Genomic DNA, 12673 nt, shown 5'->3' with positions numbered 1-12673 from the left:
CATGAGCACCGCTTCCCCAGTAAAAGGTGCAAAGCTTAGACGGTACCAGAAAACGATTAACTCTTTCGCTACACCACTAAATTCTGACCAAATGCCATTATTTAAGCAATAATTTGAGAACAAAACCAGATATCGTTTTACTGCAAAACTCATCTTATTCAGAAAAAAATTTCTGCAAGATAAGTATAAAATGATTTAGCGAATCTCACTCTCAGTTTTTCTGCCGCTTGCTTTGCATTTATCGAACCCGGTGTGTTCCTTATTTCCATGATGATAACGATCTGGTTTTGCTGTTTTTCAAAATAATTAGAATTGGAAATGTTGATCCAAAAATTTTTTTTATTGGTTGCACGTGATTGGCAACAGAGTTGTTTCATCGGAGACCAAATATGATTAGTCTAGCTAATGTGTAGGCTTTGTAATGAAAAAAAAAAGTGAAACCCTATTAATAAGCCGATACTTTGGCTTAGGGTCTGTACTTATATTACCACAAATTGTTGGTCAGATCTAAAAAAGATAACGATTTGTGAGTTTCTAGCCGTAATTCCTAAATCGATTTAAAAGGGTAGCAAAAGAGTTAAAACATAAAAATGAATTTGAACAGAATTTTAGTAGACTTTTTCAAAAAAGTAGTCGTTTTTCTACCATTTGCAATTTTTTTGTTGTTGTTCAAGCAGGTCTGACTGCCAGAATGCTTATATTTTAAAATTGACAAAACTTGATTGCAGGTAAAATGCTCAAATCAAGTAAAAGTTTGATTATTACGTATATAGTTACAAAGGGACTGATAGAATAAGGATGTGTACTGCTGTAACTTGAACGTATAAACTATAGCAACAATAACAACTAGTGACATCATTTGGGCACATATAATTCTTCTGAGCTTTTTTACCGCCATCATGTTTTGTCGATTTTAATTTTGAAACATCCTCGCAGTCAGATCACCTCAAACATCAACGACAAAAATGACAAACAGTAAAAAATGTTAATACTTTTTGATAAAATCTACTAACATTTTGTGTAAGTTTATTTTTATTTTTTAATGAAGGGAATTTTTCTGCACACTTTCCTTTATGTATAAATACTAAAGGCGACCCTTTGGCAGGCAGAGCGACATTATTGTCATTTCGCGATACTGACGCCAATGGGCAGAGCGACTATTACGTCGCCACGCGAACGTTTTTATTTAAATTGATTTCTGGTTAGCTTATTGTTTTTTTTAATTTAATTTTTACTAATAGTAAACTAAAATATATAATTGGTCTCTGTTAGCAACCAAAAAATTAGCCGTTTGGAGAAAAAAAACGATCGTTTTTGCACTATTAAACGAACAAAAAATCTCAAGTCAAAACGTATTTGAATAAAATGGGGATTTTGGTTTGTAGCTTGTTTATGCTTCTATTACCGCTTTCTAAATATTTTTTCAGAGTGCAACAACTTTCTTTTACTGTCACGGCGTCCTCCAAAGGCTATTATAGGCAAAGGCAAAGCAATAGAGGAACAATAATAAGCGCATGATGTCAAGACTGTGATTTAGGCCTCTGCAAGGGCAAATGCTTCCAAAATTACTATAGCTAGAGAAACACTTATATAAAAATTGGACTTATAAATATCTATTTGTATTTACCTGTATAATAAAAACACAGTACGCATGTACAATATCATAAATAAAAGTGTATCAATGATTTTTTTAAACCAATTTGTGAGAAATTAATCTGCCCAGGGGGTTTCAAATAGCCCAAAAAACTTGCCTGCGAAAGCGTTAAGCTTGCATTGTTGTAATTGTAGGCTGTGGTACTTGAGACATTGAATGGAGAAATGCCATTTTAGATGGCTGCCTTAACCCCCACCGCGAGTGAGGGCTGACCTTTTGATATTTACTCTGAAATTGCTGTTGTAATCGGCTATGTGAGTTTTTTGTTGTTTTAACACACAAACCTTTTTTTTCATAAACAAAAAGATACTATGGCATGAACCTCATTTACAAACAGTCTTTTCAATACTTTTGGCAAATATGTATCTGACCAAAGGGAATGCGAAGCAAAGCTGCTCTATCTACTGAATATCAAACTTTTTAAAATTGTGTGATTGTAACCGTAAGATGGAATTTCCTTTTTATGGTTATTTGAGAAGTTGCAGACCTGTCATAGCTTGACCAGTGCAATCTTGAACAGGAAACTTGATATAAACCTGAGATTCACGACATAAAAAATGTAAATATTAAATCAAATAACACACCGCTCTGTCATATCTGTTATTAATGCAGAGCAATTTCAGGCGCCGACATCTTGTAAAAAATCAATTGGAGGTAGAATTCTCTCACTACTCTCATCAGTCCTTGAGTTAGGTTTTAGTCCAGAGAACACAAGTTTTCAGCAAACTATGATATGGCTAGAAATATTGAGTTGAATTGACGATGTAATTGAAATATAATTTCACGATTTTGAGAGTTTTGAAACTATGGCAAGGTGATTTTGTAAAAAAAATTGCTTAATATGATCATCGATTTGTTCACTTTAAGTGAGGTACATTTTCATTTTAAAGTTGAATGATTTGTACCATAACAAGGTTACTGTTCGCCAGTTACCATGCACTATGTTTCCCTCTCGCGTATGATCACGCAGTATCTCTAACACTGCGATTACCGATACATCAGTTCACGGTAGCAAAAGAGTTGAATATTAAAAAAGCTAAACCTACTAGCAGTTTCAAAATTAGTAGCTCAGCATTAATTTCAGGAATGTGTTTTTAAACTCTTAATATTAATAGCCCTTGAGAAGTAACTGCAGCTCCCAGCAAAACCAGCTCAAAATTGTAGAAAACGCATTTTCAAATAAACTCTGCGTTGTTGAAATTTTGAAAGTAGTAACAAGTTAATCTATTTTATGGTGTCAAAAAACTATTACTTAAAATCAAAATGTAATTATACATTTTCAGTTTAAAGCATTTTATAAATAGAATGCATACTTTCCCAAAAATCATAGCGATTGTCCAGGAAAATATTAAAAGCTAGGAAATAGCCAATATCACACGACGATTTGGAAGGATTGCCCAGCAGGATGTGTGTATTGAAGGGTTGGGTTGGTCATGTCAGCCACGCCCACTGATGCCAAAACATTATGATGATAGCACCTATTTTTGTTTGAGCTGAAATCTCTCTAAGTGCTTTCTGCAGCCATACACTTACTAGTTGAACAGGATTTAACTCAATTCACTAACAGATCAAAGTTGCAAATCCAAGTTTGGCAGACCTACATCTTGCCACGAAAGCCTCGGTCTAATGTGTTAGTTAATCAAGGCCACACATGTCATGCTTTGTCAGAGCTTCGTTACACTAGTTGCTTTAATTATTTTAGGCTTACATGAAAGGGATGCTTTAAAAGTGACACCAGAAATAAATTCTCTTCATTTTTTTATCTAGTTCTTTAAGTCTACACCTGGAGCGGATTTCGCCATGGTTTTATAAAAATCCTTCAAAGGCCTTCCTGGCTTGGTAAGACATGCTAATATAAATTGGATCAGGTTTGCTTTAGGGCTATGATAGTTGTACTTCAAAGTCAAGCGTACCTCAAGCGTTTCGTTATCTCTCTCTGTGAGTCTCCACGCGTCTCCTTCCGCCAAATCTGTCTCCACTGTGCTGTCTACCTCTTCACTTGAAATGCTGTCAAATCCAGTTGACTTTTTTGGATCAGTGGTATCTTGCCATTCTGCGGGAGGATCTAAGCTGCCAACAATCTCTGTGTGATGCGTGTGTTCATGCTGAGCCTTGTATGTAATTTGTTCGAACTCATGTTCTGTTAAAGATTTTAAATTAAATCATTTGAATATCATACCAAACCTCAGTTCAAATAGAGTTTTTCAAAATTAAATATCTCATAGAATAAAGGTTTTTAATTTCAACTTTTTTATAATTAAAGAAAAAACAAAGTGAAAAACCTGGATATGTTTAGATGCTTTTTAACACGAGTTAGTAAAACACCATCTCTACTCTAATCAAAGAAATGAAATATTGAAAATAGTTTTTAGTAATATGGGATTATCTAAAAGATTTGCTACCATGAAAAACTGAATAACCAAAGTTAGGAATATATTTATTAGCTGTTAGTTTTATGGAATCATCGGTGATGGTTTATAAGTAGGTGAGCATGCAAAAGTTTTTATTGACAGCATGAATGTCATTATAAACCAAATGCATAACATTGCATAAACATTGTGGATAACTTCCATATCAAAGCTTATAATGCATTTAACCATTATTTAAGGTATTTGTAAGCGCCTGAAGATCCCCATTCAGGATTTGTAGACCCTTCTCCTGAATTTTGGCCAATGCAATACTAATCTCTGGAGCAAAATAAAACTTGCTGAACTAATGTACTAAGTACTCTTTCCACCGAGTTGGTCTTCCTTAATACCAAATCAACTAGAATTGTCAAATTATGCTATGCATTGTACCCTCGGGTTACGATAAGCCTTTTATATAACTTTTTGCCCTGTAATGTACAAGACGCTGATTTTTCACACTCCCTATACAATCTTATTGCCAAATGTAACCAACAACAATTTTTCTCGAAATTCAAATTTGGCAGTCGGTGTGCTGATTTTATCGGAGTAACAAGTATGCGATATGTTGTTTGCCAAAATCTCTCAAGCAACATAATCTGTTGCTTGAGAGATCTTGGTATTTTCTTCTTTTAATGAAGAAGGTACGATACTTGATATCACTTAGTTATTCGTTATTAGTTATTGTGAAAACAAAACTAGAAACACATATTTGATTAACTTTAGCGATGAAAATGTTGAAGTTCAGTAAAATAGTTAGAATTACATACTAAAACATAGCTTTAAGCATGTGCTCAGTAATTTAAGTTTGTTAAAGTTGAAATCAACGTTTATAAAATACTTCTGTTATGCGTCTGCCTCAAAAATAAAAACTTCCTATGGTACATACTGCACATATTACACTGTACGCTTTATCACAGATCATAACTACTAAATACACTCGAGTTATCGTATCTAACTATAGTTATTAGGGTTAACATATATTATTAGTTTACTAATTTTTAACCCTTTGGCTGGGTTAAAGCCCGGCAAAAACACCCAAAAGTCGTGTAATTTATTTTTCAAAATTCAGTAAAATCGGAATTCTATGAACAGGCATAGCTCAAGTCTTATATTTATTATATGAACAATATATTTTGGACATAAACATTCATTTACATATCTACTACTACAAAAAAATTCAACCATGTGCAATTGTCCTTGTATGAAATGCTTGGAAGCATTTCATTCGGTAGAGTCAAGCGCTATAACGTAGTCGTGCGAGCTACCATACCGATCATTTTTCTCTGTATATTCCAACTTTCCAAGTATATTAAAAGTCTAAAAAGTTTACATCACTTTTATCATCTAGATTATTTTTATTCTGATCAGACAAAAATCACTAACGATCACAAGATCAAATAAATTTTTATTTTACTGTTTTGAAAGTTGAGCCAATATTGACTGATTTTTCCAACTTTTATTCTTTTCCAGGAAGGCGCGATTTCTTTAGCTTTTAGCACAAAGCAACGCTTCTCATATAATCGTTTCATATTGTAAATCATCAAATAGTATCTTGTTGATGATATTTAAAACTTACTCGTGTTCATATCCTTTGTTTAACGTTACTAGACGACAGCTTTATAAACCTCTACCGAAAGCGACATAAATGTTGTTTCTCCACGCAACCGATAAATTAAATTTTGGTCGTTTCCCGAGCCAAAGGAGTAATAAGTAATTTTGATGATTTTTACCAAGGGCTGTTTGCATTAGATATTTACTATGGTTTTTTATACCACTCTACATAGTTTTGGCTTTACAATGCCAGCATAGGAACAAATTAAAATTGTGTGGCTAGGGTTCACTGTAATCACTTACTAGTTACTACATTTGAATGTTCCCTCAAACCTCATAGTGATTTAACCCTTTTACTGCCAACTATGTACAAATTCGGGTATCTGCCAATTGCCAGCCATTTTACCAAAAATTGCCAATACTGCTTCCTGATATCTAAACAGTATTTTTTTCAATTTCAATCTCTATCTAGAACCTTTTTGTTACATATTTTATTTTGCCAACATTTTAACCAACATTGCTATGCAAAAATTCAATGGATTTATACTTTGTGCGATGATAAAACTATGTGAAGCTATGATCAATGCGAAACTAAAACGATCTTCTACAATGTTCCTTACTCTTGCAAAACTATTGCTTTCACCACTATCAGAGACAGTGCTGCTGCTTTAATTATCTGTATAATAACGAAAATATGAATCTGAAATGGCTATAATGTCATCAACATAACTATTTACCTGTTTTCTGACTCGCGGGTGGTAATTAATGAAATCACACGAAAAACACGTTCATTTTTAAATTTGAAATTCTCAGACAAAACTTTAAAATTGCTTCATTATTTTAGGCTAATTTTATAGACCAATCTTCGGACAACACTGTCAAGTTCATAAAAGTCTTAAAGACTGTAGATTATGTTGTCAACGAATAATAAAATTAGGTAACTACGCAATTGCTGGGAAAGTCGCAATAATGCGTCTACGGCAGTCGTCCCACGAAAACGCATTCATGCCTCTACGGCAGTGAAAGGGTTAATTAGGCATTTCATATATAGATTAGCATTGTTTTAAAAACATAATTGATTATGGTTAAAACATTAGCTTTATTAACATTCATGAAAAACTTATAAACCAGAAAAGCAAAATCTATAATCAAGGCTAACAACAAACAACGATGTTCCCCAAAATCCCTTTAAATGGCACACTACCTTCCTTAGCTAAAACTAGGTAAATGTACTACACATTTTTGTGATCAACAAATCATTTCAAAACTTATTAAATTAAAGGAGCTCGACATATCAGCAAGAACACTCACCAATTATTAGCTGGAGGCATAACTTTATGATTTTAATTAGATTGATTCAAACAAGAATAACCCAAGCTAGATTGTCTACAATAAGGTGAAGCTAGGATATCTGCATTTTATGCTGTTTTGCCAGTCTTAAACGATAACTGTCATGTACAATTTTTATCGTATTTTGTAGGTAAATTAGACACGCTGATTCCGGTTTTGTACTCAAAATAAAGATTGATCCACTAACCTTCAAAGCCATTAAGGCTTTTTTAAAGCGTTTCAATATCCGTCTCGAAAACAACACGATCGGCATAACAAGCTCCGCCCATAAATATGTGACGAAACCTAGCTTTTTCAGGAACAGAAGTTAGGGATGTTTAGTCAGATTTAGAATAATAGAGTTGGGTGTCTTAAAACCCATTATTATTTAAACCCATCATATAAAACAATCTCAGTATTTTATGAAAGGTATATAAACTATTTAAAATTTCTCGTAGCTTGTGACGTGATGTTTAAATAGGCTGAACGCCCAGAAAAATAACAATGCTAGCTTGTGATAAAATCGCGTTTTTTTGAGCTCATTTTTCTCGGCGTTCAGCCTAATTAAACATCATGTAACAAGCTACGAGCAATTTTAAATAGTTTATACACCTTTCATAAAATAATGAGATTATTTTACAAGCTGATTTTAGATAATAATGGGTTTTAAGATACCCATCTTTATTATTCTAAATCAGACTAAACATCCCTAACTTCCGTGCCTGAAAAAGCTAGGTTTCGTCACATATTTATGTGCAAAGCTTGTTATGCCGATGGTGTTGTCTTTGAGACGGATATTGAAACAATTTAAAAAAGCCTTAATGACTTTGAAGATTAGTGGACTAATCTTTATTTTGAGTACAAAATCGAAATCAGCATGACTGATTTACCTAGAAAATACGATAAAAATTGTACGTGACAGTTATGGTTTAAGGTACGGCCGCAAGTAACGAATAATTCGTTAATCTGACCGAAGTCACGAAATTCACAGAGTTTCCAGTTTTACTCGGCCGAAGATCACAGAATTATCTAAGCTGTACACGCACACCGTGTTCGTCGACGGAATGCTTTTACTTGGCTAAAAGAGTTATTAGCAAGCACGATTCTAGCAGCTTTTGCAATTAGTATAGTCCAAGACACGTATAACGGCACACAATAAAAGTACGAGTGCAATTCAACATAGTGCACACGATGCAATTGCTTTGTTTGATTGCAATTGCTTTGCTACTGTTTGTTTTTATCGTCTGGACACTATGGCTAAAAATCTTTTCTTTTTTAATAATAACAATTTTCTTATTAGCAGCAAATGTTTTGTTGTAGAAAAAGTTGCCATCTTTAGCGCAATCAAATCAGTTGCATCGTATCTACTATGACGCAGTGCCTTAATCTTTTTCTTGCGTGTTGCCTTATGCGCTTTGGACTATGTAAATTTTGAAAGCTGTTTGAATTGTAATCGCTAACCAACAATTGCGCAACCTAAGCAATTTCATTGTGTGTACTATGGTGAATTGCACTCGTACTTTTATTGCGTTATACGTGTCTTGGACTATACTAATTGCAAAAGCTGCTAGAATCATGCTCGCTAATAACTTGTTTAGCCAATTAAAAAAGCATTCCGTCAGCGAATTCGGTGGGTGTGCGCGTACAGTTTAAATAATTCTGTGATCTTCGACCGAGTAACACTGAGAATTCTGGGAAATTCATGATTTCGGTCAGATTACCGAATAATTTGTTATGTGTGGCTATACCTATAGTAACAATTGAAAACCTCTTTTTGAAAATAGCTACAGGTACATATTTTCAATAATAACTTTAAAATAAAACCTTGATTACAGATCTACACCGGTTATGAATCCCACGAAATCATGTGCTTTTGATATTAGATTGACTGCCATGTTTCTGATATGGGCTTTTGTTTAAATTTCTGACTGACAAAACTAAGAATAGATTTGTTTTCATGAGACATTTCGGTGCATTGTGTACTTTTTATTTGAGCATGTTATACTCATTTGTCTTCGCACACATTTGTATAAAGATATATAATATGAAACCTGTATTATACTAACAAACACTCAGTTTTAATATAGGTTGCTGATGTGATTCTGATTATTCTCTTACTTGAACTGAAGATGATACCGGGCTGGATCAAAACATTATCTGAAGCTGGTAAAGGTCAAAGACATGGCAAGGAAAAATCAAATCCATACAAACACCAATATGTTATGGCTTGCATAAATGTCTAGTAAGACTCTAAGTGAGATTATCTCAGTGAGCAAAATTGTAGGTAGATGCCACTGGATACTGCATGAGCTTCCATTGTTTTGCATGTTTAATAAAATAAATTTTCTATTATCTTTTACAATGTAACACAGCTCATAAAATTAAACTAGTTATTTCGTGTTATTAACTTCAGATTAATATTAAAGGCTATACATTTATTGTAGGCTTAATAATGTTTAGCTCGTATTATGCAAGTTTTTATTTTTCCATAATCATCAAATAAGGAGGGTTAAATACATGATTAAAAAAGTTCAATATATCCAAACGAAACGGTAAGTATTAAACGGTTTTTGGTACAATCGGTAAACAGCTCTCGGTTGAGGAAATAATTTTGCCTAGATTCCCATGCAAAACAACTGCAAAACTACACTGCAACTTAAAACAATAAGCTAAAAATACCTTTTAAATTTGTATGGATGACATATAAGCAAACATGAATGGGAAAAGTAGGGCAAGGAACATGGCATTCAAGCATAACACTTCTTGCAAACTGACTGTATGATTTACGATATCCTAAGTTGGTTACCATCACTATGTTCCCATGATTGCATGATCCACATTTGTAGCTGTGCACGAGTTCAGTTACTTGGCAATCGAGCGTTTCAATGAACACCTGCACGATGTACATTTCACGCCATCACTTGACCCCATAGGTCAAGTATTAGCCAAATTAATGACTCTATAAATAGCTATAGAGTCTTGTCACGCTAAGCTCAGCAGCAATCGTTGGAACATTGGTGCATTGCTACTGCTCAAAACGAAATAAAAACCGACTGAAACGTGAGAATGTTCAGAATGGAATAGCCAGTGATATTTTAATATGTATTATTTGCAAGTGTCATTTCCATGATTCCGCAAGCATGATGGATTCGATAAAGTTTTGTGAATCACAAAACTTGCGGGTTTATGCCATGTCCATGGCGCGGATCACTTGCGGATTGGCTCAAATTTACAAATCATGAGCATCATGGAAACACAGTGATTCAGTAGTAATGCTAAGATAGGTAATACTCCAGACTGTGGCAGCAGCAGTGCTAGTGATTAAATGATACATAAGTCTGATATTGATAGTGATGTAATAAAAGTCTTGACAGCCTAACTACCTTTGCTGTTGCTACACCATTAGCGAAATGTACAGTGGATGTGTCACAGAGATATCTTTTGTGGCAATACACTGTCTTATGAGACAATTTTTGACATTGGCTCATAGAATATTAACCATATTGTGATATTTCTACCAAGGTTATAGTCATCATTCGAAAACATTGTCAGTGTAGTAACAATTTATTATGAATCATCAATAATCTGAGATGTCAAGCAATATTATGCAGAAATTTTCCCTGCTATACTTTGTTCAGAAAGCTTTCATTATGAACACTGAAAATCTGCAAACTACAAAAAACATAGGTTTTTAATTAAATTAAACAAAAATAAACTCACAGATTTCAATAAACGTCATCAGTTTATGAAGTGCTCTTAAAGTTTGAAAAGCACTTATAAATGATACCATTGACTTTTAATGTGAAATTACCTTTGCTCTTGTATAAATAGATGCCGTGTCACACTCTTCTGTTAGCATTTAAGAGAAAATCACAAATCAATTTAACTTGTAATCATAAAATGGAATAGGAATTATTTTCAACTCTTTTGGACAACCACTGAAAACCTTTCTCTCTACTGGCATAACCCAACATTTTTATCTCTACTCAGCATGCCATAGTGTCATTAGTAACAAGTTGGAATAAGCTGACTATGGAAATGATGTGTTTTGACAACAAATGTAGCCGGTATTTGACCTTAGCACAAAGATATTTGAACTGTAATCATGACTGCATGAGTATAAGTGAATAATTAGAACTATGTATTTGTGAAAGGGGGAAATCAGTGAACATCAGAGACATCGAAATAAATACTTTAAGGCTGGTTCACACTATATCGCCGTTTGTCAGGGTTTTCCTTTCGGCGTTCACCGTCGATTATGTGAGCCGTGAATTAATGGCATCGAAGAAGCATTGCGGACACGTCGTGAAAGTTTGCAGCTGTCACACTTTTTTGATATTTCGCTGAGCATCAAAGACTGCCTTTCAAATGTAAACCATTTCAGCGACGGTAATTCACGGTGCCGGATAGAGTGATTTATTCATATCCGCTTATGATAGTCACTGCGGGACTAAGCACTCAGAAACAGGGAAGTTTTTTCATGAAAATTTAAAAAGATAAATGAAAACACTACGCCACTGAGCAATTTCTGATGCCAACACAGATGGGTATGTGATAGTGTGAACATGGTTATCTTTGACAATCGCCGAAACATTGTGGCATCAACACCGAAATACGACGATATAGTGTGAACCAGCCTTTAGTAGCATGTTGTTAGTTAAGAGAGCAATGTGTCAGCCTTAGATGGCTCTATGGCTACTTGAGCAAGCACCCTATCCACTTGAGGTAGAAATGTGGCTACCATAGAACTTACCTTATCAGATGAGTTACAGTTGGGAAATTTTTGAAAAACTATCCCTTCGAAAGAGGGCAATTAAACCAAATTGTTTGAACCTAAATTAGAAATATTCTCCTTTGTGTTGCAATTTTCAAGCTCTCTGTATAATTTTCTGGTATGCAAAATTACACGACAAAAGAGATCGTTGATGAAGCGTGTATTCTCAGCTGGCATTACCTTCTTCATAGAGTACCGAGTCTTCTGCCACTTCCTCTATTCTTCCACTGTACCTTGCACTCAACTGTTTTATCCACCCCTTTCTGTTTGAGGCCCTTATTCTTGGCCCCTCTCTCTCTGTAAGTGCAAAAGGTGGAGCCATGCAATGCAAAGCCTATTTGTACAGCAGTGTGGTCATGCAAACACAGCCATATTATCTTGTGGAAAGGAGAGGGTCTCAAATCATGCGTTTTGTAAGGACTTTGGAACACCAAATTTGAGATGAAGGACGTTTTTGGCCGTGCGGACACAATTTTTTATCATTTTCTAATGATATGGGGAATAAATTTAAAAGTTCTTAAGACCTATGTACAACCAACGACTGGTAGTTAGTTTTCTTATATATATTGATTTTAAGGTAGTGCTTTTAATTTCAAGGTAGTGAATTTGAAGCGGGAATACTTTTCTTGATTAGAAGTGAACTTAGACAAAATTTACCCAAAAAGTATGATCTTCACAGAGCAAACTTGTAACAATGAAGTAGTCAGTTATAAAAACCTACACAAGTTAACTAGCTAATGTTTACAATGATGTCACTGAGAAGCAATTATCTACCCTCTATGAATAACGATAAAGCCTTATGAGTACTCTATGAAGGCCTCTATGAATAGAGACATACAAAACTTTATTAGCCAAAAAGGTGCTACCACTAATAAGAATATGAAACCTAAATTTAGCAATTAGATGAATGCCACCCTCATATTACTTAACGCTTAGCAAACAAAACAGGGTTGAGAG

General features: G+C 34.3%; 1 protein-coding gene across 1 annotated transcript in view; it reads right to left on the bottom strand.

Moving 5' to 3' along the window:
- The window catches only part of LOC137386983 (uncharacterized), a 61911-nt gene that overhangs the window by 33842 nt on the left and 15396 nt on the right, over positions 1-12673 (bottom strand). Inside the window, exons 2-3 of the mRNA XM_068073240.1 lie at positions 11897-12013; positions 3568-3794 (exon numbers count right to left, since the gene is read on the bottom strand). Coding sequence (XP_067929341.1) covers positions 3568-3794; positions 11897-12013 — 344 coding nt within the window. The remainder of the gene's footprint in view (positions 1-3567; positions 3795-11896; positions 12014-12673) is intronic.

This window comes from Watersipora subatra, chromosome 2, assembly GCF_963576615.1.
Source record: "Watersipora subatra chromosome 2, tzWatSuba1.1, whole genome shotgun sequence".
Taxonomy (NCBI): domain Eukaryota; kingdom Metazoa; phylum Bryozoa; class Gymnolaemata; order Cheilostomatida; family Watersiporidae; genus Watersipora; species Watersipora subatra.
Note: the sequence above shows the minus strand (reverse complement) of the source record. Positions and strands in the feature narration are given on the sequence as shown.